The following is a 27,750-nucleotide window of genomic DNA, read 5'->3' as shown; positions in this document are numbered from 1 at the left end:
CCTGGCACCAATCCCAAGGTGGTCCATGGTGCCCACACCCCTGCCCCCTGTGGCCCAAGCCCTCCCAACTGGCTTTTCCTGTTCCTGGTTTTGGGTGGTGAAAGTTCCCCAATTACCCACATTATCTCAGCTCCTGGGCAGCCTCCAGCAGGCTCGGTGAGTGGAGGCTTGGGGGGAGGGGAGGGAGCACCCATTTATCCTGCTGGGAGGGCCGAGGGTTTAGCTACTTGCCAACTGGCCAGTCAGCAGGACTCCTGGGCTGTCTGGCCCACTGACCTCACCGTGGGACTGTTTCTGGGGTGGGGCCACAGCTGGGCTGGGCTGCAGTTCAGGGAATCAGACAGTTAGGGCCAGAAGGGACCATTGAGACTGGGGAGTCCAGCCTGCTCCCTGAGAGAGGAAGAAAATAGAGCTAAGGACGGGGGAGTGGCTGGCCAAGGTCCCAAGGCAAGCTCAAGGTGGTGCCAGGCTGGATCCCAACCCTCCTGACTCTCTGGGGGGTGCTTCCTCCATTGTGCTCCTGCCAGTCCACAGTGTTCTCTGCCTGGGGCGATGTTGGAACCCCGCAGACCGGCCAAGGGCCCCACTGGAGGGGCGGGACTGGAAATACCCAGACGGGCCTTGAAGGGCTCTGGGTGTGAATAGGCTTAGAGAACCGGGGAGCATCAGGGAAGGGCCTGGCTTGGAGATGCCAAAGATGTATATATTCAGCAAGCTTTCCTTGAGTACCTACTGTGTGCCAGACACCAGGGATACTGCAGTGACTAGAGAGACCTGGCTGGTACCCTCTTGAGGGTAAGAGTGGGAGAGGGCAGCATACTTCACTGACCATGGTCTTTAGAGCCCTCAGGAGTGTGCCCTGCTCTGTGTCTCCATGGTACAGAGGCAGAGGCAAGTGTAAGCCCCGAGTTCCCCCACTTGAATCCCAGACTCCCCTGGGGGACCGCTTAGGCCCTCCCCCTGCCTCTGGGTCAGTACAGGGCCTGGCATTGGTATTACTGATGAGGCTCAGTAACTGAGTGAAGTAAGGATGCAAGGACATGCAGTGCACAGTGTACAGCTCGGCCAGTGACAGAGCTCAGGAATGAGGTCAAGTGGAAAGAGCTGAACATGCCCACTAGACGCAATGGCTGCCCCAAGTTAAGGGGGTGAGCCAAGTTCAGGGTTAAGGGAAGGCCCAAAAATAGCCATTCTACATGGAATAAAACAACCAGTGGGAAGACTAGAGGGAATTTATTCATTCATTCGATGCCACTGATCACTCCCTCCTTCTTACACATCTCCACATCTCCATCGTGGCTTCCATTGCAGTTTATCTGGCAGCAGACATTTATTGAGTGCCTACTGTGTGCCAGATGCTGGGCTGGGCCCTAGGGATACAGTCATGGTAGATACAGGCCCTGCTCTGGAGAAGTTCCCTCTGATGGGAAGTCAGAGGTGTGAACAACCACATGCCAAGGCAGAAAAGAGCTGCCATGGAGCTGGCTGGGAGGACCAGGGAAGCTTCCCGAAAGAGGCGGCCTGAGTAGGATGTCCACAGGTAGAGACGGAGAAGGGCCTTCCAAGGAACTGCATGAGCAAGAATCTAGAAGTGTCACATTGAGAGACTCTGTGCTTCTTGGGGGCTGGGACTGAATCACTCGTTGATATGACTCAAGTGCCGATAATAGACTCAGCAAATGGTGGTTGAATAAATGGGAAGAGAGAGGGAGGAAGGAAACGGAAACATGGTTTATTCTGAGGATGGGCCCAGTCTGACGTGGCTGGAGGGGCTCATGCATGGAGAGATGTGGACAAGAAGGCAGGGCCCAGATGACACGGACATCAAATGCCAAGTTAAGACATTTAGACTTGGGGCCAGCCCCGCAGCCAAGTGGTTGCGCACTCTATTTCGGAGGCCCAGGGTTTCCCCAGTTCAGATCCTGGGCACAGACATGGCACCGCTCATCAAGCCATGCTGAGGTGGCGTCCCATATAGCACAACCAGAAGGACCCACAACTAGAATATACAACTATGTCCCAGGGGGCTTTGAGGAGAGAAGAAGAAAAAAAAGAAGATGGGCGACAGATGTTAGCTCAGGTGCCAGTCTTGAAAAAAAGAAAAGAAGACATTTAGAGTTTACTGTGAGGGTAATGGGAGCTAGAGGAGGCCAAGCCTTGTGCAGCGCCTACTCCTGTCTGCCTGGCTGGGTAAGAGGGACCAAGCCAGCGCCGCAGGGCCTGGGACTCGGCGTGAGGGAGAAGACAGTGGGGGTGGCCATGATGACAGTCACTGTGGGCCCTCGTGGTCACCCAGCACTTCCTGCCTCCCAACACACTTTCCCGTCCATCATACCATTTGGTCCTCCTAGCAACCTGTGAGGGAGAGAGGACCGGATTGTCCACCCCGTTTGTCAGACAGGAGAACCGAGGCCCAGGGAGGGGAAGCAGCTGGTGGCTCCTAGGCTGCGGCTCTACTCGAAAGGCAGAGCATTCGACCCTCATCATCAAAAATGAAGGTGTGGACATATATGTACTGCCATGGAGCAATATTGATAATCTCTCACCAAGTGAAAAGACAGCTTATGGAACAATACGTACAGTATGATTCTGATTTTGTAAAAAAAACCAATGATTACATAGATATACAGAGAAAAAAAGTAAAAGGATATTTTCTACAAGATTGTCAGTGATATTTCTAAGTGGTGGAATCATGCATGGGTTGTTGTCATTTTCTTCTCAGTATTTTTCAGAAGTGCCCAGAGTATTTTTATAACAAGCAATTATTATTTTTATAATCTGAATAAAACGGTAATGACTGCTAGAAAAGAAAAGACCGGCACACAAGGGGTTTGCGTGGGGGTTGCACCCGTCACTGACCACTCCCTGCCATCTCCCTCGACCAGGCGCCCACACCCAGGTGGTCCAGGTGAACGACTCCATGTATGGTTTCATTGGCACGGATGTGGTGCTGCACTGCAGCTTCGCCAACCTGCTGCCCGGCGTGAAGATCACCCAGGTCACATGGCAGAAGGCCACCAATGGCTCCAAGCAGAACGTGGCCCTCTACAACCCAGCCATGGGCGTCTCCGTGCTGGCTCCCTACCGCGAGCGCGTGGAGTTCCTGCGGCCCTCCTTCACGGACGGCACCATCCGCCTCTCCCGCCTAGAGCTAGAGGATGAGGGAGTCTACATCTGCGAGTTCGCCACCTTCCCTGCCGGCAATCGAGAGAGCCAGCTCAACCTCACCGTCATGGGTGAGCTCCCTGGACCCTTCCCTCCCCGCTTGTGCAGAGGCCTGTGGCCTGGAGGGCTTGGTCGTCCTTAGTCTGTGCCTCAGTGGCCCCAGACATTCTCCTTGGGTTGTCGTGCTCCCAAAGCTCCAGGCATGGTGCTCCCAGTTCCTTCTAGCCAGGCTGCCCCACAGTTTGCTAGGGGTTGGGGGCAGGGCCTTAGCTGTGGGCTGAGGATTGGTATTGAGGTTGGAGCTCCACAATGGGGCACTTTGTGGGTGGCCAGGAAGCAGGCAGAATCATTAGACACCGTGGTAAGGAAAAGAGCCGCTTGGCTTGAGCATGCCAAGACTCCAAGAAGGCCTCCACTTGACAAAAGGGGGTACAAATAGAGCAGGAGGACATAGGTTAGGCATGAAGATGTCCCTGTGAGAAGTGCTGGAAGGGGCTTTGGTGAAGCCTAGCTGAGAGGCAGAGACGACCAAGGTGACCTGAAGAAAGGCCTGGAGGGTACATACTTTGAGTATCTTTGATGAGGCAATAGAGCCAGTGCCATGGCTCTTTCTGGTTCCCTGCAGCCAAACCCACCAACTGGATAGAGGGCACCCAAGCAGTGCTTCGAGCCAAGAAGGGGCAGGATGACAAGGTCCTGGTGGCCACCTGCACCTCGGCCAATGGGAAGCCTCCCAGTGTGGTATCCTGGGAAACTCGGCTGAAGGGCGAGGCAGAGTACCAGGAGATCCGGAACCCCAACGGCACGGTGACCGTCATCAGCCGCTACCGCCTGGTGCCCAGCCGGGAAGCCCACCAGCAGTCCCTGGCCTGCATCGTCAACTACCACATGGACCGCTTCCGGGAAAGCCTCACCCTCAACGTGCAGTGTGAGCCAGGCCTCCTGGTGTGGGCGCCACTATCCCCGCCACCCTACCCTTACCAGCCCTCCTTCCTCATCTGCTTCTCCTCTCCTGTCACTCTCCCCGCTCCTTCCTTCTCACACCCCCCTTCTCCTTCTTCCTCCCTTTCTCCTTCTGGGGGTCATTCGTCCTCCCCTCCGCCGTCTCCTCCCTTTGCTCATTCTCTCTCCTCCTTCCTCATTCCCTTTGCTGCTTCTGTTCTGAGAGTCTGTGATCGCCACCCTCCCTCTCATCTTCCCTCTCTTCTGGCTGTTTTTATGTCACTACCCCTTCCATCCCTTCCCTATCTCAGGCTCCCTCACCCCAAGTCTTGCTCTCCTGACCTCACCCTTTTCAAACATCCTCCCTTGCCCCACAGATGAGCCCGAGGTGACCATCAAGGGATTTGATGGGAACTGGTACCTGCAGCGGATGGATGTAAAGCTCACATGCAAAGCTGATGCTAACCCCCCAGCCACCGAGTACCGCTGGACCACGTAAGTCTGATCACCTGGCAAGGTACCTTGCTGGTCACAGGGAGGCCCACCTACCCCCCGTCCAGGAGCCTTAGGCAGGGAGGAAATTAAGGTCTAGGCTCAGGTTTCTCAATGAGAGGGAAAGGGTCCATGAGAGACCCCCGCCCACACACACACACACCCATGTTTGACAGCATCAGGGTCAGTAGGACAAACCATTCTGTAAGAGGAGACTTCCCTTGTGATCTGCCTACCTTCTCCCTAAATAAAGAATTTTGTCGTTTTCCTTTGGTGATTCAGTCTGAGTCACTCCCACCCAGCCCCCAGTATTTATTTTTATCGAGGTGTCCCCAGGGAAGCTGGCTTTCTGGAGCATCCCAGATCTTTCTTTGTTCCTATTCCTTCTCTCTAGCACCCCCAGATTCTCAGGGAGAAGGCAGCAGTCAGCCCAGAATGCCTGTGTTCCTGGAGTGCTCGCCCCACATCCCATCATCCCATTCTTGGCTTCATGGTCTTCAGGCCTGGTCCTCAAAAGGTCCCGTCCCCTTTGTAGCCAGCTCTGATGGCCTGAGCCAAGGTTCCTCCCAGAGAAGAGCTGGACGGAACACACAGAAAGACAGGGGCATGGTGGGAGCCAAGAAGAAGGTTGACACGGGTGGCCCGAAGACAGCTGCCCAGCTTGGGTCCACACTCTTTTTCCAGCAAGTAGAGGCACACCCTAGCTGTTTATTCCCCTCGACTTCTTGGAACCAGAAGTGCTTCTGAAGGTGTGAGTGGGCAGGGCTTGCTTGCGGATTATAGTTCTGTGGACCAAGGAGCTGCTAGATCCAACAGAATAATAGCTTTGTGGCATCAGGGATCAGGAGGAAGGAAGAAGGTCCCCTGTGTTCAGGAAACTTCCAGGATGCTCCCCACGTGAAAAAGGGCTGTAACATCCCCAGCAAGAAAATGAGATAGTGAAATGGAACACAGTCTGAACGTGGGTCACATCTCCTTACCAGAGTAGCTTGTTAAAATACAGATTCCCAGACCATGGCCCCACGGGTTCAGCTTCAGTAGATATGGAGTGAGGACCCCAACATCTGCATTATTAACTGGCTACCCAGGAAATCAAGGACCAATTACCAGGAACCATGAGTACTAGAAAGAGCACTGTGTCCAAAGATCAGGAGTCCAAAGATCTGGCTAGAGCCTCAGTTCTGTAGCTCACTAGGTGTGTTTCCTTGGCCTTGAACCCCAAGTTCCTCATCTGTTAAGTGGGACCAGTCTCTACCTGTCCTTTCTATATTTCAGTGCTGTGATGGCCAATGGGAAACACTGAATCATACAAAACTGCCAAATGCGAGAGATTATTGTTCTGGTTGTTGTTACTCCATCCAAGGCAGACACTGCCTATTAACTCAGCAAAAGGGCTGGTGGTCTTGGAGTCAGATGGGTGACACAGGGGCAGCTTCTTGGGGCTGGAGAGTCATAACCCTCTGCCATGCCTCCCAATCCCTGCAGGCTGAACGGCTCTCTCCCCAAGGGCGTGGAGGCCCACAACAGAACCCTCTTCTTCAAGGGACCTATCAACTATAGCCTGGCAGGGACCTACATCTGTGAGGCCACCAACGCCATCGGCACCCGCTCGGGCCAGGTGGAGGTCAACATCACAGGTAGGAAGCTGCACCCTCCCCTGCCTCTCCCCACCCGCTGCTTCCTCCACTGCTGATGTCCCCCGCCTTTGGGTTGTGTCACTATAGGAAGTTTGTGTCTCCTCTTCCTGCTCCTCTGGTTCTCCCTGAGCGCTGGCCATTGGTCTTACTTTACTTTCCTCTTTCCTCTGTCAAGGCAGCACGTGTGAGACAGGGTGAGCCCCAATCAGAGAGGGGCAAGAGGGAGGCTCCTGGAGGAAGGAAGGAAGTGCTGTTGTAGCAATGCTGTTTAGTGGGGAGGGGGGCATTTAGAGCCTGCCCATGGGTCTGCCAACAGAACGCACCCTGTGACGCCAGCGTGCTGGGGGTGAGTTTGCAGTGAGAGCTCATCTCCCTCAAGCTCTGCTCCTGCAGCTCAGGAAACCCCCATGGGCGGCAAGGTGAGGCTTATCTCAGGCAGGAGTACTGGGGGAAAAGCAAGGATACAGCCCAACGCCATGGCGGTGTGTGTGTCCTGTGACTGCGTTGCTCTTTTCCCTGCATTTTTCTCTCTGTCAGTGCGGACGAGGAGACTCAGCCACCAGACTTCTCAAGGCAAAGGGAGCTCAGGGGCTAGGATGTTCCAGGGGGCACTTCACATGGGACAGGGACAGGAACAGAGCATGGGGTTCAGTGTCAGACGTCTGGGACCCTGAACAAGGCTTCATCTGCCAAGTGGGGCTGGTGTAACGTGCCTTGAAGGCTTCTTATCAGAATTTACACAATGTAGGCCAAGCGCCTGGCACAGACCAGTCTGCCAATAAAAGGCCCGTGCTCTATGGTTATTATCTTGACCTCTCTCATTACCATTATTAATGGAAGTATCAAAAGAAGCCAATAGAGGGATAAGCTGCCATCATAACCTCACAACCGGAAAAGGGAGTGTCCACCATTGCACCTGAGCTAGTTGTGGGGTGAGAAAGTGACAGAAAGAACCTCCTAGGACAGGAAGTGGTGTCATGCGGCTGCTGAGATGGACAGGAAGTGACAGCAGAGGGTGCGTGCTCTGCACAGGGGGCGACCTCAGGGAGATGGTGAGCTGGGCTCAGGGATACAGGCAGTTGGGCAGTGGTCACTGGGCTCCTGGCGCAGGGCCTGGGGAAGGCCTGAGGATTCATTAGCTCTGAGCCCGTGACCCAGAAGTGGGAGACCTCATTTGTGGGTACATTCAAGACACAGCTGCAGGAAGAGCAGCCCAAAGCTGCCCAGGGGCTGCACCTACCTGTCCTTGGAGCCAATTGTCACCTCTCTGGCCAGGGCTGGGGGGAGGGTGGAGTCACTTGTCACCTGCTGTTTCCATCAACTCCCTGCCCTTGGCTCGCAGGCTGGTTAAGGTAATAGAAGTGTCGGAGGTGGAGCCTGGGGAAAGCTGAGGCAGCCCCACCCCCAGGCTGGCGCTTGGGGGTTCCCATAGGTTGGCAAGGATGGGAGGGTCAGAATCACACACTTCTTCCCTCCTGGAGGAAGTCTGAGCAAAGCTCAGTAAGAGTCTCAAGGGGCCTGAGCTCTGGCCCCGGGGCCACGGGGCAGACGAGTGTGAGGAGCGTCATAAGGGAGCATGAGCACTCTGCAGGGAGGCCTGTCAGATGGGGGACAGCACAGACTTGGCCTGAGTGTGTCCACTTACGGCCTCTTCCTGGCTGTGTGGCCTTAAGCAAGTCTTCGCCTCTCCGAGCCTCAGCTTCCTAGTCTTTAATATGGAGATAACCATACTTATCTCGGGCCTCTTATGATCACACCAAATCTATATTCCACTGCCTGGCACATGGTGAGTCCTCCCTGCGTGGTGATACTTTACCCTGATGTTGGACCACCGACGCCACCACTGGTGTCCTCCCCCACCTCTCAGGCTCTCCTGGGAAACTGCTGATTGGGAAATCAGGGGAGGAGGCCAAGAAAGCCAGGAGCAATGACCTCCCGTTGATCCTACTCCACAGCATGAGTGGACCAGCCAGAGGCCTTGCTGGGCTTATGGGGCTAAGTGGTGCTGCCCAGCCCCAGAGGCAGGGCTGGGACGGGAGAATCAGGGCCTCCCTCTCCCAAAGCCCAGGACCACCATGAGCGCAGGACTTCTCTTCAGGGAGTCACACCAGGTCCTGGAGCCGGGAGGAGGGGAAGGAGCACTTCTCAGGCCCCAGCCAAGCAAGGAGAGGAAAGGAAGAGAAAGAAACAGGCTGTGGAGGGGGCCGTCTTCGTGCCGGTGGTTGCTGCAGTGATGGCCTCCATGAGATCTGTGGCCAGGCCCAGGTGGCCTTGTGGGCAGGTGGGCTGGGGCCGCCCAGGGCTCCAGCAGGAAGAGGCACACGGCATGTCCTCCTGTGCTCCCCCGAGGTACAGAGTGGGATGGGGGTGGTAACAAAGACACACACATGGGTGGCAAGGGGGGCCCTCCATAAGGGGCTTTGTTGTTGACAGCCCAGTTAGGCAGGAGCCAGGAAGCGTGACGCTCACTGAATCATTGATGGGCCCAGGAGCTGTTTGGCTGGCCGTCCTGAGGGAACGTCTCCCAGCCCCGCAGGAGGACTCAGCCAGACAGCCTGAGCCTCTTCAGAGCTGTTTGTTTTTGTGCTCACGGGCAATTTCCAAGCAGCAGCCAAGCCCACCAGCCCTTATCCCGCATGGGCTAGTGCCGGTCACGTTCTCCGGGGGCCCACTCTGAGGCGCACAGCCTTGCCCTGTGCTCCGAGCTCCCCTGGTCTGGAAGGAATGCATGAGCGAGACGAATAAGTGGAAATTTAATTTTTCATTCGGGCCATCCGTTCGGGTAATAGCTTTGCCCTGGGCGCATCTGGAGAGGGAGATGAAGAGCAGCTGGGGCAGAGGCAGGAGAAGGCATGCGGCAGGGTGTGTGCCAAAGACATGTGCGTGTGCAGGGCGTGCGTGTGCAGGGCCACCGCACCACCTGCACAGACACACTTGGGCACAGGCTTCTTGAGGTCCTGGATCCCAGAGGAGGTGGCATGTGAGATGTTCCTACAAGGATGAGTGAGTGGGCAGTGATGGAGGGTCAGGGTTCCCAGGCAGGGGAAGCTGTGGGAGGCAGATGGCTGGGCAGGAAGGGAAAGAGTGGGGCCTCCCTCTGTTGGCCTGGGGGAGCTGCTGAGTGGAGAAGCAGCACAGTGAGGCACGTGGTTTAGACTGAGCACTTAGGAGGCTATGTGGATGGCACTGGGGACCAGGTAGGGGCGGACAATGAGGGTCCCCCTAGTGGGAAACAACAGGCTCATACTATGGCTGTGGGGATGCAAAGGAGAGTAAAGGAGCCACACTCACCGGAATTTGTGTGTCCATTTGCCCAGAGCCCAGGGCTCTCAGCAAAGCCCTCATGCTGAGGAGCAGTTTCATAGGCTTGACCTAATTCACAGAACAAACCAGTGAGCTCCTCCCTTCTCCCTCTGGGGGTAATGCTGAGGGTGCAGAGGGGAGCCCAGGGTATGGCCTTGACCAGACTAAAGAAGCCAAAGGAGGCAGCATCTGTCCCTGGGGCTGGAGATGTCAGGAGGATGTCCAGGCCACTCCCAGGAGAAGGGCGGGAGGCCACTGGGTGTAGGAAGTCTGTTTCAGTTCCCATTTCTGGTGAGTCCCAGGCTCATCCCTTGGAGATAATCACTTGCAGGTGAAAGTAATAGGGTCTGCCCATTAGGCCGGGAGTTCTTCAGACCAACCTTGGTGGGGCTACAAGGTCCATCGGGAAGGGAGGGGGTATGTGAGCCTGCAAGTGTGCGTGCCCAGGTGTGAGTGTGAGTGTGTGCCTCTTGAGCATGCAAACGTGCACCAGGAAGCAGGCGAGCAACTGCATGCTGAGTGTGCAAATGGGAGCCCGTGGCTGTGCTCTGGGCCTTTCTTCAGGCTGGCGAATGGCAGTGGGCTGGGGCGTCTGTGAGAAGGCAGCTGCGTCTGCACCCCTGGGAGGATTGGGTTCTCCTCCAGCTTGACGAGGTCTTGCCTGACGGTCTGATGCCGTGCACAGCTGCTGCAGCTGCAGGAGGAAGAGAAGGGCTCTCCCGAGTTTGACCTCAGGCCTCCCACTCTCCCTGCGGCTGGCTGCACTGCACACTGGGAGGTGTAGTTCTCCCAGCTTCACGGCCTCATCTTCTGATATCAGACCATTTCCTGCCTGAGGAAGCACCAGGCGCTGGTTTTAGAAGCAAGTCCAAACACTCTCTTTTACCCCAAACCTCCTCCAGATCCTAGATCCACACTGTGAACCCTAACCATCACTCCACCTCAGATCCAGGCAGAGTGCCCACTGCCCTGGGGTCCTGGCCACCCGGGATCCCAGAGCGGAGGCTGCAACCCTCCAGGAATGGAGGCTGCGCTGCCCCCTTTTGTAAGAGGATGCAAGGGAGGCCGGCTGGGGCCCCTGCAGCAAACGCAAATGACCCCACCAGCCAGCTCTCTTCTCCCCTGCCAGCTGCAGCCCTTGAGGCTCTGCTCCTGGCACAAAGACAAGAGCTGCTGGCTAAATGTGACAGCCAGAGGGACAGAGGGGACGGAGCTGCTCCACTCCACACCAAACAGCCCCCTCTGCCTGCGAATGCGTTAGGACCCTGTGTCTGCTCCTTTCTCCTGCAGCGTCCCTTGGTGTCTTCACTCGGAGGTCTGCAGAGCTGGAAGGGCGTCTGAGCCACTCCTCTGCCTCTGGCCAGGCCTGGCCCTAAAGTAGCCAAAACAACCAGCGTTCCCTTGGGTCCCAAAAGATCCCCAGGGAACTGTACACCTCCTTAGAATTTAGAAAAAAAGAAAGTTAAACAGACAGGCCTAGAGGGGTAAGAGACCCAGTGTCATCTGTCCCCAAGCCACTGCTACACTCTTCCTGTCCCCAGCTCCAGTGAAATGAGGTCCACAGTGCACCCCATCCATGTATTTATCTGAGTGTCTCCTAAATACTTGCACTGCCTAGAGCAAGGCTCCCCTCTCAGACACAGCCTTGCCTTCATAGAATTCATTCAACAAATATTCTTGAACTCCGGCCACATGCCAGGCAGTCCAGGGGCTTGGGGACACACCAATGAGCCAAACAAAGTCCCTGTCCCTGCAGGGCTTACGTCCTAACACAGGAGGACAGACAACAAACAGGAGATAAAATACCTTTGAAAAATCACGAAGTCATTTTGAAGGTGATACGGAGAAAAGAAAAAGAGCAGGGTAAGGGGTCACAATGCTGGGAATGGGGGTTTGTGAGCTGCGATTTTAAACAGGCTTCTCAGAGAAGGCCTCAGTGAGCAGGTGACCTGGATGGGAGTTTGAGCCAAGCCCTGACGGAGGTGAGGGAGTGACCACGGGACAGTGGGGGGATGCCTTCCAGGGTGCAGAGCAGCCAGTGCAAAGGCCCCATGTGTGCTTGTAGTGGAGGGAGCTGGGAGGAGAGCAGGAGGTGAAGTCAGAGGTGGGGGTGGGGCACAGAGCGCGCAGAGCATGTTCAGCCCTCCAGATTTAACAGGACCTCTGTGGCTGCTGTGTTGAACATTGTATATAGAGGAAAAGGGCGGAATGAGGGAAGCCAGGCTGGCGGCTGTGGCAATAATCCAGGTGAGAGAAGACGGTGGCTTGGATGGGGGTGGGAGTGATGGATTGGCGAGAAGTGGTCAGGTTCTAAATTTATTTTATATTCGAATTAGACTAGTTTGGGACACCAGCTACTCTCTGAAATAGGTAATACTCTACCGTACCGTGATTAGTAGGGTCCAAAAAATTGAATCTAGTTGAGTAAAATATAGGAGAGGTTTATTTTTCATTGGGTCTCTGCTGTCACAGAAAGCACAAAGGAAAATAGTGAAACTTACATTGTCCTCAGGGGTAACACACCGAATTGAGTCAATCCCAAATTGTCATGAGACTGCCACTTCCTCCACCCCTCTCCTCATTCCATCAGAAGAAGAGAACTTTAGCCATTTGAAAACTGGCAGGAGGACCAGAGCCAATCATGGTGGATCCTAATTTGCATTTAGTGCAGGGTGCTTTAGCACAGGCTTTACTATAATGCATCAGTGTTTGAGTAATGCAATGGGATTAGCTATTGTTTATACCAGAGGTGCAGAATGAGAGGTGCAGACCATTAGTACGTAAAAATTCTAAAGAGAAAAGGTAAGTGTGAGCTGGAGAAGAGAAGGCTGCTCAAAGACGGGACTGAGGAACTGAAATGGGCAGAAGGGGATGAGGAAGGGCATTCCCGGAAGGGTGAAGAGCGTGAGCAAAGGTTTACAGTAAAGAATCAACTTGGACAGCAAGGATGGTGAGTTGGCCAAACCCAAGATCAAGTTGCATGATGCAAGCTTTGAAAGCCAGCCTGATACGGTCCAACAGGCAGTCGGGAAGTCATTGCTAATCTTTGAGAAAAGGAGTTGTCGTGTCTACACAGTGAAAATTAACCTGGTGACTGAATGGAGTGACTACAGGGAGGCAGAGACCAACTGAAGGTGGGAGATGCAGGAATCTACGACGACAGTAAAACCTGGCATAATGTGATGAGATACTGAAGAGGAAGAGTCAACAAGATTTGGTGGCATTTTTGACTCTAGAGATGAAGAAGGAAGAGTCAAAGATACATGGGATTCTAAGCCGGAAGAGTAGACAAATGGTGGTGGGAGTTGTGGTGTTGGATGGAGAGGGTTTGAACGGAGGGATGATGGTGAACCAGGTTGGGACAGATGGGTTTTGAGGCGCTGAAGAGAATTCCAAATGAGAATGTGCTCGAGAACTTTTCAGAGAGTGTATCCAAATACTAGTCCTGTGAATGTCCTTGAGTCAGGAAGGCAGGTTCATGCTCCAGTAGGTTGAGGAACACTGCATCCTACATGTTCCTCTTATGGTCCACAGTGTGCATGAGAAGATACAGGGCTCTGATGCTTTGTCTAAACCAACATTTCCCGAAGTGTTTGACCCCAGTATTTTTGCTGACCCTCTGAGCCAATGGCTTGAGGTTCCACGGACCACAGTTTGGGAAATGTTGTCCGAGAAGCCTTTGGAGATAAAGTCCCAGAGTTGGGTGAGAGCTAGAAACCCAAGATGGTTTGGAGAGCCAGCAGGACAAAGGTAACTCATGACAGTGAGACCAGGTCTGTCACTAGGAAAGAAAGCAGAGGGGAAGGGCTGAAGGTACAAGAGCAGAGCCCCCAGCCAGGTGGCTGGAGCAGAGGGAAGGCCCAGCCGTGCAGCCAGAGACAGAACCCTCAGGAAAGTCAAGGATCAGGGGACCTTGTATTGGAAGGCAGGGGAAACGGGTCAGAAAGGAAAGGCAGGTCCCTCCACCTGGATGCCTTCCTTACTCTCTTGGCCTCTGCAGGTCCTTGCCATCCTTCAAGCCTTGGCTTAAGTCTTCTCCAAGAAGCCTTTTCTAACTCCAGGCCACAGCACTCTCCTTCCCCTGCACTCCTGAGGCACTTCTCTGCCAGTGCCCTTGATGTCCACATGCTGCTTTGTCTCTAAGAGTGTCATATGGTTTCCCAGCTAGGCTGTGAGTTTCTTGTATCCTGTGACCAGCAAAAGAGATGCTTGGTACATGTTTGCTGAATGGGTGGGTGGGTAGATGGCTGGAGCCGTGAGACAGGTGAAGAGAGGCAAGAGTATTCAGGCACTGAAAGTACAGAAGAGGCCAGGTTCCTGCCAGCTGCCTCTTGGGCACCTTGTGGAGGCAGCTCCCACCTCATCGGGAGCAGATGTGCAGCCCTTTTAAAGGCAGTAAATAGATGGGACCTGGTGAACCAGGAGAAGCTCGAGGTTCCAGGGAGACTGTTCTGGAAGTAGGCAGTGAGGACAAATATTCAATAAATATTTATTGGGCAGCCACTCTGTGACCTGCACTGAGGACACACTGGTGACAAGTGGGAAGCTGAGTCTTCAGTGGTTATGCTTCTCTCTGCCAACTCCTGCATGTGGGGAAGCCAGGAGCAGGAGCATCTGGGTGGTCCCAGCTTAGCCATGTGACCGTGGGCAAATTGCCTCCCCTTCTTTGGCCCCACTGTTTTCATTAGCCCTTCCAGCCTGAACTCCTGGAAGGCCTTTCTTCTCTTCTAGAAGCTTCTAGAATCTCTAGATTCTCTTCTGCCTGCTGCAGACAACACTCTACACATCATACACATGGGCCGGTTCTGCCTTTGGGAGGAGGGAATGTTCTCACAGGAGGAGCAGGATTCCCATGGAGTGAGTGATGCTGAATCAAGGAGTGAGCTGGCAGAAACTGATTCCCAGAGGCCGGAACATATGCCCAAATCAACCCTTTACCTTGGCCTGAAGAGAGGAGGGACAAGAGCATCCAAGGTCACCCTCAGGGCTAGCCCTGGACCTGCCCACCAGCTCCTCCTGACCAAGGCCAGCCATGGTCTCCGGTGCCACCCTGTGGTGGTGCCAGGAACGGCCTCCCTCAGCCTCACCTTGGGACCCCTTTCTGGCATGGCCCTGAAAGGACAGGGAGAGGCAGCATTGCCCAGAGCAGAGCAGCACTCCAGCCTGGCTCCACTGGCACTGGAAGTCACCAGCCAGCCTTCTCTCCCCTCCCACCTGCTTCCTTTCTCTTCTTTTCACCTTTCCTGCCTTCTTGTTTCCACTTTATCCTCAGTACGTGCATATCTCCGCACACACATTCATCACGTCAGCACAGGCAGATGGGCTCACCGTGACGACAAGGGTGTGTGCCCGGGCACACGCTCTCTCGTGCATAATCGTCATCTTTGCTACGTACTTACCTGCTCTCGCCCCCACTTTCTGCATGGCCATGCTGAGTGGTTTATGCTCATAGCCCTTGGCACCCGCCTTGCCCTGCAGGACCATACCGCAGCCAAGAACCACAGCCCTGGTTTCTGGCATTCACGGGGCATCTACAGGGCCAGCATCTGGGAAGCCATCCTCCTCCCTGTACCCTGGGAGCAGATGAGATCAGGCATGGGGCACCCAGCCTGCTCTAGACTCGGAGTCTAGGAAGCCCAGGTGTTGTGCTGGGGCACAGTGACCAGCAGGTGTCCAGCGTAGTAGTGGTGACGTTTGCACAGGCTTTACATGCAAGAGAACCAATGCTGCGTCATTGGCTGGTGGTCTTAGGCAAGTTATTTAACCTCTCTAGGCCTCCTCTGCTCGTGTGTTGAATGGAAACAGAACACCCACATCACAGGGTGTTGTGACGGTGACTGGCGTCTAGTAGACACTGGGTCAAGGGTGGGATGGCACCACATCCATGGAGGAAGTCAGTGTGGAGGCTCTGGGGCTGTGGACTGTCTCTGCCTCTCCTCTCACTCCAGCTGCCAGTGCAGCACCTCGGGCTGGTGGAGGGGTGGATTGCTGAGGGGCCTCTGCAACTGGAGCTGTCCTTGGCCCTTTTCCTGGCCTTTCCCTCCCCTGCCTCCCTCCCTGCCACTCCTGCCAGCTCCCCAGGAGCAGACACTGACACTGTCCCCCTCCATCTCTTTTCCTTACCCAGAATTTCCCTACACCCCGTCTCCTCCCGAACACGGGCGGCGCGCCGGGTCGGTACCCACGGCCATCATTGGGGGCGTGGCGGGGAGCGTCCTGCTGGTGCTGATCGTGGTTGGCGGGATCGTGGTGGCCCTGCGCCGGCGCCGGCACACCTTCAAGGGCGACTACAGCACCAAGAAGCACGTGTATGGCAATGGCTACAGCAAGGCGGGCATCCCGCAGCACCACCCGCCCATGGCCCAGAACCTACAGTACCCGGACGACTCGGACGACGAGAAGAAGGCCGGCCCACTGGGCGGGAGCAGCTACGAGGAGGAAGAGGAGGAGGACGGCGGTGGAGGGGGTGAGCGCAAGGTGGGCGGCCCCCACCCCAAATACGACGAGGACGCCAAGCGGCCCTACTTCACGGTGGATGAGGCAGAGGCCCGTCAGGACGGCTACGGGGACCGGACTCTGGGCTACCAGTACGACCCGGAGCAGCTGGACTTGGCCGAGAACATGGTTTCTCAGAACGACGGGTCTTTCATTTCCAAGAAAGAGTGGTACGTGTAGCCGTCCTCTCCACAGCGTCTGTCTGCGACCCCCTCTCCCCAGCCCCACCCGCACGCCCCCTGCCACTCCCCACCCCACTCCTCCAGGAGCCCCACAGAGACTCACCCAGCTGCCCAAAGCCAGCCCCACACCCCCAGGGAGCCGGGAGCCCAGGGCAGACACACCTGACTTTGATTTGGTTTCCTCCTGTCCCCAGCCTTCCCCGTGGTGTTGTGTTCACTGTGGCTTCGGTGTTGCTGTACCTCTCCTCCCCTGACCCCACCCTCGCCCTGTGTGGGTACCTGGGCACCCCTCTAGGCTTTGGGGAGCCAGCCCTCCCCCACCCCCCAACACTGGAATTTGTTTATGTTCTCTCCATGGGGGTGGAGGGCTGAGGGGCTCCAAGAGGAAAAGCCCTTCCCCCCCCCAGATGCTGCTCCTCCTTTCCCGGGGAGAGGGAACCCCACAGCCCCCACCATGAGCTGCCCCAGCCAGGAGTTCGGACCCCCCATCTAGACAGCTGTTGTGCCCAAGAGGTAGGGGTTGGGGGGGGTGGGATCTCCAAAGCACCCAGGGTTATCTTTTTGTTAAGTGAATCCAGTCGAGGTCCCTGCCTGGGGCCTTGGGCGGTGTATTTTCCTGGTGAGGTTGGTTTTACATTTTTTTTCCTCATTGGCCTACAGAGAGTGAAGTTGGCCCAGCTCTGGTGTGTCCTCTTCTTTACCCCAGTCTGCTCCCCACACAACGGGACTGCAAGGGGACCTGGCCCACAGCTCCCACATGCCTCTGCTGACACATCCACATACGTACATGCACACACACCACTCGTGTCTACCCCTGTGCTGCCCCTGGGGTCAAAGCCTTACCCAGGCTGGACACTGCCCAAGGCCTGCCCCTCTCTGCCCAACCTCTTCCCCCTTCCCAGCTGAGGATGGGGGCAGCCTTCAGAAGCTTCCAGGGACTGCTGAGACTAGGCCCCCCTGGTGCCTCCACTCTGGGATCTCAGGCTGGCCCTAAACTGCTTTTTACAGCATGGAAGCTTCTCGGATTTCTCCCTTATCTATGAAGTGCTAGCAACTCCTGATTCTCCTGGGGAGTCAGGGCTGGGATCCCGAAGGGGAAATTCCTCCAGGAGTTAGCAGTGAAGAAGTATCAAGGTGGAGGGCAAGGCAGAAGGCAGCCCACGAGGCTGAAGCTCTGCACACAGGCTGACAGACCCTAAGGAGTGCAGGGAGCGCCTCCCCCACGAAGGCCAGTGTCGATGTCCCGGGCTTGCCAGAAAGCGCAAGGAGAGCAGGGTAGCCCCGGGGTCCTGAGTCAGAAGCTCCTGCCTGCCCGCTCTCCACTCCCTGCTCAGCTATTCCTGGTCTCCATTCTGGATCGGGGGAGGGGGCCTTGGAGAAGCTCTCCCTTTGAGTTGTAGATTCCCTCCTTGAAGGGGGCTCTGGGTTCCTGCCAGTCACCCAAACCTCGGTCTTCCCATCCCCCAGCTCAAAGTGCCTCAGTTCCTGCGTCTGCCCACTCCAGTCCCCCGGCACTCTAGATGGGAAAGAACCTGGGATGGGAGAGGCAGCGTCATGCTGCCCATCAGGATTCCAGTTAACTCAGCCCAGGTGTCGGGCTCTGTGGCATGGCTAGTGTTGGGGGCAGGGAGGCAGACCACTCTGTGCCCCACGGGCACTGACCTACCCTGCCATAGGCTTCCCAAGGGAGCCCCAGTCCCCCGCCCTACTCCTTCCCTCCCTGGTGCTGCTATTGAACCCCCAGCCAGCTCCGTCTCTGCCCTGACAACCCTGGGCCCACCAGCTGGGCCACCCTCGCCTGGCCCCTACTGCCCTAGCCCCAGCCCAGGCCGCCCAGTAGCCACGTAGCAGAAGTCTGAAGCCATGCCAGCCCTGGGACGGTTCTCTCCTCTTGGCATTGGGGGTACTAGATGAGGTGGAACTGGAGGAGAAAATTCTGGGGTCTTTCTAGCCACAGGGCAGAGGGGGGTGGAGGAGCTGGGCTGCTTCTCCCAGCAGTATTAGTGTCCCCCCCAAGGGCAGAGGACCTTTTCCATGTGACATCACTGCCCCATCCCACCTCATGCCACTCTGGCCCCTCTGCTTGGTCCCCTTGCCCCAGGCAGGAGGCAATCCCAGGGGCCTGCCTGATAGAGGCATTCTGTATCCCCTTGAAACCATGAGACTAAAAGGACTCATCCTCCTGTGTCTCCCTTATCCTGCACTGCCACCCACTATTCCTCACTGTATGATGGACTTAAGAGGCCCCTGGGCCCAGCCAAAGCACTGAAACCCTCTTAAGACACCTCCATGCCCTCATTCCAAGCAAAGCACAAATTGTGGGGTCCGTGCCGCATGCATGGGCCACGTGGGAGGCTCCTGCATTGCTAGATGCCCAGCAGCAGTGTGCCCGGCAGGGCAGCAGCTACCTGGAGCCAAGAGTGGGCATGAGGCAGAGGCCACTTGGGCCTGGGGAGATGGGGTTTTCTGTGCCCTGAGTTTGTGGGGAGGTCGGCACTGCTGCTGGGCCCACAGACACAACCAGCTAGCAAAGGGGAGTTCCAGCCCAGCAGAGAGATGAGGACATTTTGCTTCTCCTCCACGCCCCCAGCACGAGCTGAGTTTCTGCCTTTGCTGGAAGTGAAATAAACTTGGTATTAATTGTGCCAAGGCCTCCCCAGTTGTCATCCTGCCTCTTGTTGCCCTCCCTGTCCTCGCCCGCCCCCCACTCCACTTATCCCCCTATTTCCTTAAGATTTTGATATCGTTCTAATGTGTAACAGAAGCAACCATTCAAGTCCCCTTCTACAGAAGGGTCTGAAAAGCAGCAGCTGGGAATCAGTGAACACAGCATGTGTGCAGCACCTCAGGCCCAGCACATGCACGTACGGGGCACGCACACCTCCGGCAGACCCAAGCACAGGTGCACACGCACAGACACGGCAGCGGCAGGGGGCGGGTCCTGCCAAAAGAACAGTGAGTGTCTGGTGCATGGGCCATAGAGAGACTCCCAGGGGGCCCTCTCTCCCAGGCTCGTGCCCCGTCTGCCAGCCCCCTCCTGTGTGCTGGAGTCACTGGTGCAATAACTTTCCTGCCATCCTCCAAGCTGAGGAATCAGGAATTGTGTTGGTGGGTGTGGGCAGCGCACCTGGGAGGAGGGGCGTGCTCCAGGCCTCTGTGGGGCCAGATGGAGACCTCTGGAGCCCCACTGACCGCCACCAGCAGCCGGCTCCTCGAGAGGAGCAGTAGGTGCCTCCCTGGCCCACACCCCGACGGGAGGCCCGCTCTGGCCTGGGCACCGGGATGCGGCTCCTGAGTGGTGTCCCGGGCGGGGACCGCTGCTGCTGCCACTGCTGCTGCTCTTCCGACTCCTGCTGTGAGGAAGGAGATTCTTGGCTGGAAAGAACAATGGTTTTCTCTTTTTGTACAAATGGACACAAAATCCAGGAGAAGCTGCCACCCTTCACCTCTGATTGTGACCCGCTACTCTTGCTTCAGCTTCTTCGTCACCGTTTTCATCTTTGGTCCCGGGGACGACCCAGCAGATTCTCCTGGTTCTGACCCAGGGGGTGTTTGCATCACCCCCTTTTACTTGTATAAAAAAAAAAAATGTTGGGTTGAAAATGTACTGAGGAAAAAAATGTACTTTTTTATAAATAAAGTGTTTAAAACAACCCTGGTTGCCTCGTGTCCTCCTGTCATCTCCCTGCAGTGGCCGTGCCCTTCCCCACAGCCGTGGGAGTGGGACAGGGTGAATCTGGAACTGCGGCCAGCACCACTGGGAGAGGAAGGGAGCCTCGACCCCGTGTCCGGATTCCATGGGTCTGGGACAGTGACATGGATCCTGCAGGAGCCCCCTGCACAGAACAAAAGGAACCCCAACCCACCAGTTGTAACAGTCCCAAGGGAGAATGTGAGGGTCCTGCCTGAGGCCTCCCCCACAGCCCACAGGCTGCCATGGAACCATTTGCACACAAGCGGCAAGACCATGGACAGCAGCATTGGCAGGGCTTGGCGTCCCAGGCACAGGCAGGGAGGCTGGGGGCCAACAGTGAGGGAGGGCCATGTGCTGGCTGGAGTCTCCTGCCCCACTGCTTGCAGGCCCTCCTGCCCCAGAGAGGCAAGCTCCCACTCACTCAGACCCTCTCTGATTCCTCTTCTCGCCCCACACCCCACTGTCCTGCTCCTTCCTGCCAAGTCCCCTCCTGCGGCTGTTTGGAGAAGAAAACCAGCAGTGTCACACCTGTCGTGTTAGACAGATCCCTGGGGACAGAGAAGAGACCGGGAGCTTTATCCTTTCATCTTCTGTTTGGAGGATCCTGCCAGGCCCCATCCCCTGCAAGCTCTCTCTCAGACCCAGCCCCCACATCTCTGCAGGGGACTAGTGGAAGGCAAGGTCTCCTAGTTCCTTGGTTACCTCCCCCCTCCCTACTCTAGCACCATCTGCTTCCCATCTCCTGGGCTGGAATGCAGGACAAATCGATCCTGGGATGGGAGTGGCAGGGGCTTCAGTAGCCGCCCCCTCCCAACCACCCCCTCCCAACCACCCCCAGTAGCATCTCCTTTCACTGAAATCCACACCATTCACCCCTGAGAAAAGGGGGTAGGGATACTGCAAGGCAAGGTGGCTGCCGAGCAGAAGGCCCTCCTGCCCATCTGGGGCAAGACCAGGTCCTCCACACCTAGGATTGGGGCGTGATGGAGAGGCCTGGGCAGGCGCAATCAGGCGTGGAGAAGGAGACAGCAGCTGTTGGCAGCTGGCTGGGCCCCTCACTGGAAGGCCAGACCCAGCACCCTAGACTGTGTTTAGATGTTGATACTTGAGTGAGATGCAAATTGGTTGTTTAAGCGGTCACTTCCTCAGTTTTCCAGGCTGTCCATTTAAGTTAATTTTTAATTTGCACAGGCAATAAATGCTTAATTACAGTATTAATATATTGAAAGAGAGCAGTGGACAGAACATCCTAATTGGCATTTAACTAGAGCGTTCCGGCAAATTAGCCAAGACTTTCTCCAGCAGCGGAAGGAGGGCAAGCCAATTAGTCCCAGGCACAGCCTCTCCTGGGCTGGAGAAGCCAGACCCAGCCCTTCCCCCAGGATGCCAGGAGTCCAGGGCACACCCACCTGCCTAGTTGAGCTAGGCTTAGGAAGAACTTTTTGCTAGTCAGGGCATGGCTTCTTCCACCCAAACCTCAATCCTTGCCCCTGTCCCCCCATCCCACCCTCAGCAGAGCGGAGGACCAAATGCCGAATGGTCTGGAGAAAGGACCCACCAGAGTGGCCAAGGCTCCCTGGGGTGTGCCCACCTTTGCCCTCCTTCCGCTGTGGACCCAGGACTAAGATGGCTAGGCAGCCAGACCTCCCTCTGGATGCCACTGAGGCCTCTCTCCCACCCTCCTTACCTTACCTCCTCTGGTTGCAGATGGTTAAGAGAATGAACTCGCTGAATCGAGGAATTCAGCCATTTGCTCATGCATTCATTTAGCCACCCTGGTCCAGGCACTGTGTGATGCTGTGATAGTACCACCGAGAGTCCCTGCTCTCAAAAATTCAGAGCCTCCAAGGGTCCCAAATTTCAGTGCCCTGCTGGCCGCAGGCTGAAGCAGAGCTGTGCGTAAAGTGCTGTGGTAGCACAGAAGGGGAATGGCTAGTTTTGTTTGGGAAGGTCTCAAAGGCTTGATGGATGAGGTGACATTCCCCCTGGGCCTTGAAGGATGGATAGGAGTTCTCCAGACCAGAGGTTTGTTAAGAGTATTCCAGGGGCTGGCCCAGTGGCACAGCAGTTAATTTCTGGTGCTCTGTTTCAACGGCCTAAGGTTCTCCAGTTCGGATCTCAGGTGCAGACCTATGTGCTGCTTGTCAAGCCATGCTGTGGCAGGTGTCCCACATATAAAGTATAGGAAGATGGGCACAGATGTTAGCTCAGGGCTAATCTTCCTCCAAAAAGAAAAAAAGAGGGGCCCGCCCCGTGGCCAAGTGGTTAAGTTCACGCACTCCACTTGGCAGCCAGGATTTCGCCCATTCAGATCCTGGGCGTGGATGTGGCACTGCTCATCAGGCCATGCTGAGGCAGCATCCCACACAGCACAACCAGAGGCACTCACAACTAGAATATCCAACCATGTACCAGGGGGCTTTGGGGAGAAGAAGGGAAAAAAAGAAGACGGGCAACAGTTGTTAGCTCAGGTGCCAGTCTTTAAAAAAAAAAAAAGAGTATCCCAGGCCAGCTTGAGAATCTAGCATCTTATGTTAGTTGTTCTAGAAGAGATCATTCTAGTCCAACACATTCATTCAGCCCATGGAGAACTGAAGCCTAGAGAGGAAACTGTAAGGTTGGCAATCAGTTCATCGGAAAGTGTGTGCTAGACATGCTCAAGGGCAGGGCCACGTCCTGTGAACAGAAGGAGGGGGAGGGATCCTGGAGAGGGGGGTCACACCAACCTAACTCTTGGGGGCATGCTAGATGTGACACGAGTTTCAGTTCACCCACAGAGCAGTGCGAAGCCCCGTGGGGTATAAACTGGGCTTGCAGGAGCCACGCTTGGTGTTGAGTGGAGCCATGAAAGGTGGTGTGATTCTGACACCCATCTCGATGTGGGTTTTTTCCACACCACCAAGCAGTGAACTCAATCCTGACCCTACCCACCTGGAGATAGCATCAGATTCCTCAGGTTAAGGGTTCCGTCCCACAAGACTGCCCCCACTTCAGATGCCGATCACAAGTCCAGGCTGTTACCTGGGCTTCTGACCAACTGGCTACAGATCAGAGGTTCCCACAGCCCCCTCCTTGGGTTCGATTAATTGGCTAGAGTGGCTCACAGAACTTAGGAAACCAGTTGCTCACTAGATTGTTATGGAAGGATATAACTCAGGAATAGCAGGTGAAACAGATGCATAGGGAGCATCCGCGCCCTCTCCGGGCACCACTCTCCCAGCACCCGTATGTGTTCTCCAACCCAGAATCTCTCTGAACCCCGTCCTTTAGGGGTTTTATGGAGACTTCATTCTCTAGGCATGACTGATTAAATTATTGGCCATTGGTGATCAAATTCAATCTTCAGTGCCTCTCCCCTCCCCAGAGATCAGGGGTGGGGCTGAAATTTCCACCCCTCTAATCATGTCGTTCGTTCCCCTGGCAACCAGCCCCATCCTAGGGGCTTTCCAAAAATCACCTTATATGTTAAAAGAGACTTCTTTTAACATAACCTCAGGTGAAAAGAGACTTCTGTGAATATCAAGACATCTTTATGGCTCTTATCACTTAGGAATTCCAAGGATTTTAGGAACTCTGCACCAGGAACAAGGACAAAGACCAAATATACACTTATCATAAAGCAGCATATCACAGATGGTATCTGACATGGTTTTGAAGAATGGGAGGCACATGGGTTGGTGGGAAAGGTGGAGGAGAAAGGCCTCTGGGAAGGCTTAGGGAGTGCACCCGCCAGACCCTGCTCCTGGAACCGCCTCGGCCCTGCCCCTACGGCCAAACACTTCTGGGGAGCAGTCCCTGGGCTCCACCTTGGTGCTGGCTTCTGTGGCCCCCAAACCCTGTTTTCTCCCCTGGTTTATAGGCTTGATGGCAGAGCCAGGGCAACTCCCACTCCTCATCCCCACTACCAACTCTGGGATGAGAAGCTGCAGGCGCGGGCCTCTTCCCTCCCTCCCCTCTGCCAGCCTCCTTCCCCAGCACACACAGACACTGCTTGCTGGGGGCCTCATCTAAGCTAGTCCCTCCAGCCCTGCTGTATCCAAGCTCATCTTGAGCTCCTTGCTAGGAAGGGTGCAGGAATAGGCTTGCTTGGCTGGAGAACTGGCCCAAGGGCATCATCAACAGACATCACAGGCTCCACGGAGCCAGAGATCCAAACCCTGGACACACACCAGAACCACCTGGGGATTTTAAAAAGTCAAATGTGCAGTCCCCACCCCGGGCCAATAGGGTCAGAGCATCCGGGGTTGAGGCCCAGACAGGTATGTTTTCAACAAGCTACCCAGGAGATTCTAATGAACAGCCAGATTCAGAGCCCCCACTGTGGAGGCAGAGGCCACCCCAGGTGTCAATCATGAGGAAGAGGCGGGTCCTGAGATAGGAAACTGGGACCGAGGGGTGGGTAGTTGGTTGATTCCCTGAGTTAATGCACCTAAGAGCTTGAGTGCCAAATATGCTGTTTATTGTCATCTTCATCAATCATCTTCATCATCACCATCATCACCTCTGAGATTTGAGATCCCAGATGACAGTGACTGCAATGCAGGCCAGCACCTACAGGCAGGTGGAGGGCCAGGATGAAACCCTACCTATAATCCTCATGAAGCAGGTTTTCTGGGTTTAGACCATTCCTGGGCGCTTGATCTCTGGGTACCTGCTGGAAAAGAAAGCAGGATTCTGAGTTAAAAGGCCAGGCAGGAGGTCCCACAGGCCCTCCCCGAATGGAGATTCTTGCTCCATAATGTTAGAGCCTTGGAAGAAGTGAATGTGACAGTCCCCTTAGAATCCTGTTAGGCAGATGAGGGAGGACCCTCTGAGAGAGGCGGAGGGGAGGGTGGCAGGGCCTGTGCCCTGTAAGCCCTTTGCTCTCCCCAACTGGCCCGAGGGCCTCTAGAGAGCCTTCTCTGAGGAAGGTATTCTCTCCCACAAGGAGCAAAGACCTTTTGGGGGATGACTGGCTCAGAGGCCAGCAGGCCAGGGTCCTCTCAGCCTGAACTCCTCACATCCACTCTCCCCTCCATTAGTGGCCAGCTCCTTTCCATTTTACAACACTCCTGGGACCCTCAGCCCTGAGAGAGCCTCCATGGGTAAGAAGAGTCAGAAAGTGACAGAACCACACAAGCTGCCTTGAGTAGGCTGCTAGACTGTAAGCGCCTTGAGGGCTGGGATCATATCTGATTCATCCCCAGCACTTAGCCCAGGGCGAGCAGAGTGAGTGTTCAATAAAGGTTGAACCAAATTGAATTTAGCAACAGGAGAGTCAAGAGACCTTGCAGGTGACATGGCCCAACTTCCCCCAAGGCAGGGCTTTCCTCCAAGCATTCCAGTTGCTTCCGGTGATGGGCAACTCACTACCTGTCGAGTCAAGCCCTACCACCATAGGGCAACTCTTCTATTCAGACAAAGTTTCCCTCCCCTAAGTTTCGCCCACTGGTCCACGTATTTCCCTCAGAAGCTACGTGGTCTGGCCCCCCTAGGACAGTCCTTCAGATATCTGGAGATAGTTACTCCTCGCCAAACCTCTTTTTCATGTGCTCAACCCTCTGCCCTAGTCGTCAGGCCACTTAGCAACACATCCATTAGAAGCCTGGACTTGGGAGTCAGGCAAGCCTGGGTTCAAGTCTTGGCTCAGTTGGCCAGCAGCTGTGGAAAAGCCTTATCACAATGCCCAGTGCAGAGCAAGCTCTCAAACCCACATCAAGAGTCCCAGTTCCCTACGGGCTCTGGGTGATCACGATGTATCAGTGGCGATTCATCGATGTAACAAATGTACCACTCTGGTGCAGGGTTGTGGTAGTAAGGGAGGCTGTGCGTATATGTGGGAAATCTCTGGACCTTCCACTCGGTTTTGCTGTGACCTAAAACTACTCTAAAAAAGTCTTTTTTTAAAAAAATTCCCAGTTACCCCAGCCGTTCCTGAGAAAAATAAATTATTAGCTTCCTCTCCTTCCGAGGGCCTGGGACAAAATATTGTTCCCTGGAACTGATCTGACCAGCAAGGGATGGGAGTGCAGGGACAGGGGATTATCTCAGTGTCCTCTCTGAACTTGGCCTGCTCCCTCTTACACTGTGGGCACAGCCAACCCAGCTCGCCTCATAGTGGTGGCATGGAACACAGAGGAGCTCAATCCTGGAGGTTAAATTTCTGGGTGTGTGGATGGATCGGTGGATGGATGGATGGATGGGTGGGTGGGTGGATGGGTGCATGGATGGGTGCGTGGATGGATGGATGGATGGGTGGATGTGTGCATGGATGGATGGATGGATGGATGGGTGGATGGGTATATAGATGGATGGATGAGTGGATGGATGGATGAATGAGTAAGCCTTTGAGACTTTTTCATGTGCGCTACCTCTAAGCAGGTCTCTCTCACCCTGTACTGGCCTATTTTTCCCCTAAATGCTGTGATTTCATGTATCACTGCTATGTTTCATCTTAATGATCCAGGTCAGCATTTCAGCCTGTTGTGGTCCTTTTTAGATGCTGATTCTATCATCAGTTCAGTTCACAGCAGACATTTATTGAAAATCTGGTGAAAGCAAAGAGGCAGGGCCTTAGGGTCCAACTGACCTTGATTCTATCCCTGGTTCTACCACTTATCAGCTGTGTGGACCTTAGGCAAGTTGCTTGCCCTCCCTGAGCTATATTTCACAATCTACGTGAATAGACTGCTGGGATGAGTAAAGAGAGGTGTGTATAGAGACAGTTATTTGTAAAGCAGATAATAGTGGCACCTACCACAGAGGGCTGCTGTGGGGATTAAAGGAGAGTCGTCCCTTTGTAAAGTACTTCCCACAATGCCTGACACAGTGCTCAGTGGAGTTAAGCTAGGGTAGTGTTATCTCTTACTGTGGCTTTCACCACTGCCTATCTGCCTCTGCCCCAAACTGCAGCGGGGAAACGAGCCTGTCACAGAAACCATATTGGGTTTAGGACGCTTGCCAAGTCCCAGGTGGGAGCCCAACTCTGCACCTTCCTGGCTCTATGGTGACACAGTTTCCTCCTCTCTGATTTGCATCATCCCACACAATGACCACCAGCTGGAGGAGGGGCGCGGGCATGCAGGAGCTGAGATGCGTCCCTCAAGGGCATGGCCCTGGTTGGGATCCCTGCACTAGGCCATCCCCCCCTACCCCATGCGGTGGGGGCCTGGGGCCAGCCTCAGGAACGTGAGGCTGTGTTTACTCCAGAGCAAAGCCTTCCAGGGTATCCTCCAAGGTTTCATCTGCAGAAATGCCCCAGGAGCCCCCTGAGGTGGGAAGCGAGGGGATGGGTCCCAACTTCCATCTGTTTTATACCAGGATTCCGTGTAAGATTTTAGTACTTGTTATTTTTAACTTAATTTGTTTTTAATTGACGAATGCCGTGCAAACAGTAAAGTGTATAAATCTTAAAGGTACAGCTCCACATGTATACCCCCCGTCACCACCCCCAGATCAAGACAGAGACTCACTCAAGCTCCATCCCAGGCAATATCACTACTCTGGAACTTCACATAAATGGAATCATACAAAGGGTGCACTTACTCGTGGATCTGCTTCTTTCACTCCATGTGATGTCTGTGAGATATAGCCATGTGGTGTGCTTTTCCTTGCTGTGTAATACGCCATTGTGTGATCATGCCACAATGTATTCCTCTGTTCTGCCACCAAAGGATATGTGTCCGGTTTCCAGTTTGGGGCAATTATGAATGAAGTTTCTACAGGCGTTCTTGTATGTAACTTTGGGGCACATAGTCCTCATTTCTGATTGGTATATACCCAGGAATGAGTGGAATGAGGATCAGCAAATACAGCCGAACAGTCTTCCAGAGAGGTTGTGGCAACTTATGCCCCCACCGGC

At 55.0% G+C, this 27,750-nt stretch overlaps 1 protein-coding gene across 2 annotated transcripts in view; it reads left to right on the top strand.

Annotated features, from left to right (window-relative positions):
• The window catches only part of NECTIN1 (nectin cell adhesion molecule 1), a 66,292-nt gene extending 46,423 nt beyond the window's left edge, over positions 1-19,869 (top strand). For both annotated transcript variants that reach the window (XM_001503231.6, XM_070272886.1), the window contains exons 2-6: positions 2,886-3,236; positions 3,791-4,093; positions 4,485-4,602; positions 6,085-6,236; positions 15,667-19,869. In XM_001503231.6, coding sequence (XP_001503281.1) covers positions 2,886-3,236; positions 3,791-4,093; positions 4,485-4,602; positions 6,085-6,236; positions 15,667-16,214 — 1,472 coding nt within the window. In that variant the 3' untranslated portion in view covers positions 16,215-19,869. The remainder of the gene's footprint in view (positions 1-2,885; positions 3,237-3,790; positions 4,094-4,484; positions 4,603-6,084; positions 6,237-15,666) is intronic.
• Positions 19,870-27,750: the final 7,881 nt, after the last annotated feature.

The sequence above is a fragment of the Equus caballus genome, chromosome 7 (assembly GCF_041296265.1).
Source record: "Equus caballus isolate H_3958 breed thoroughbred chromosome 7, TB-T2T, whole genome shotgun sequence".
Taxonomy (NCBI): domain Eukaryota; kingdom Metazoa; phylum Chordata; class Mammalia; order Perissodactyla; family Equidae; genus Equus; species Equus caballus.
This window is presented reverse-complemented; position numbering and strand designations above follow the sequence as displayed.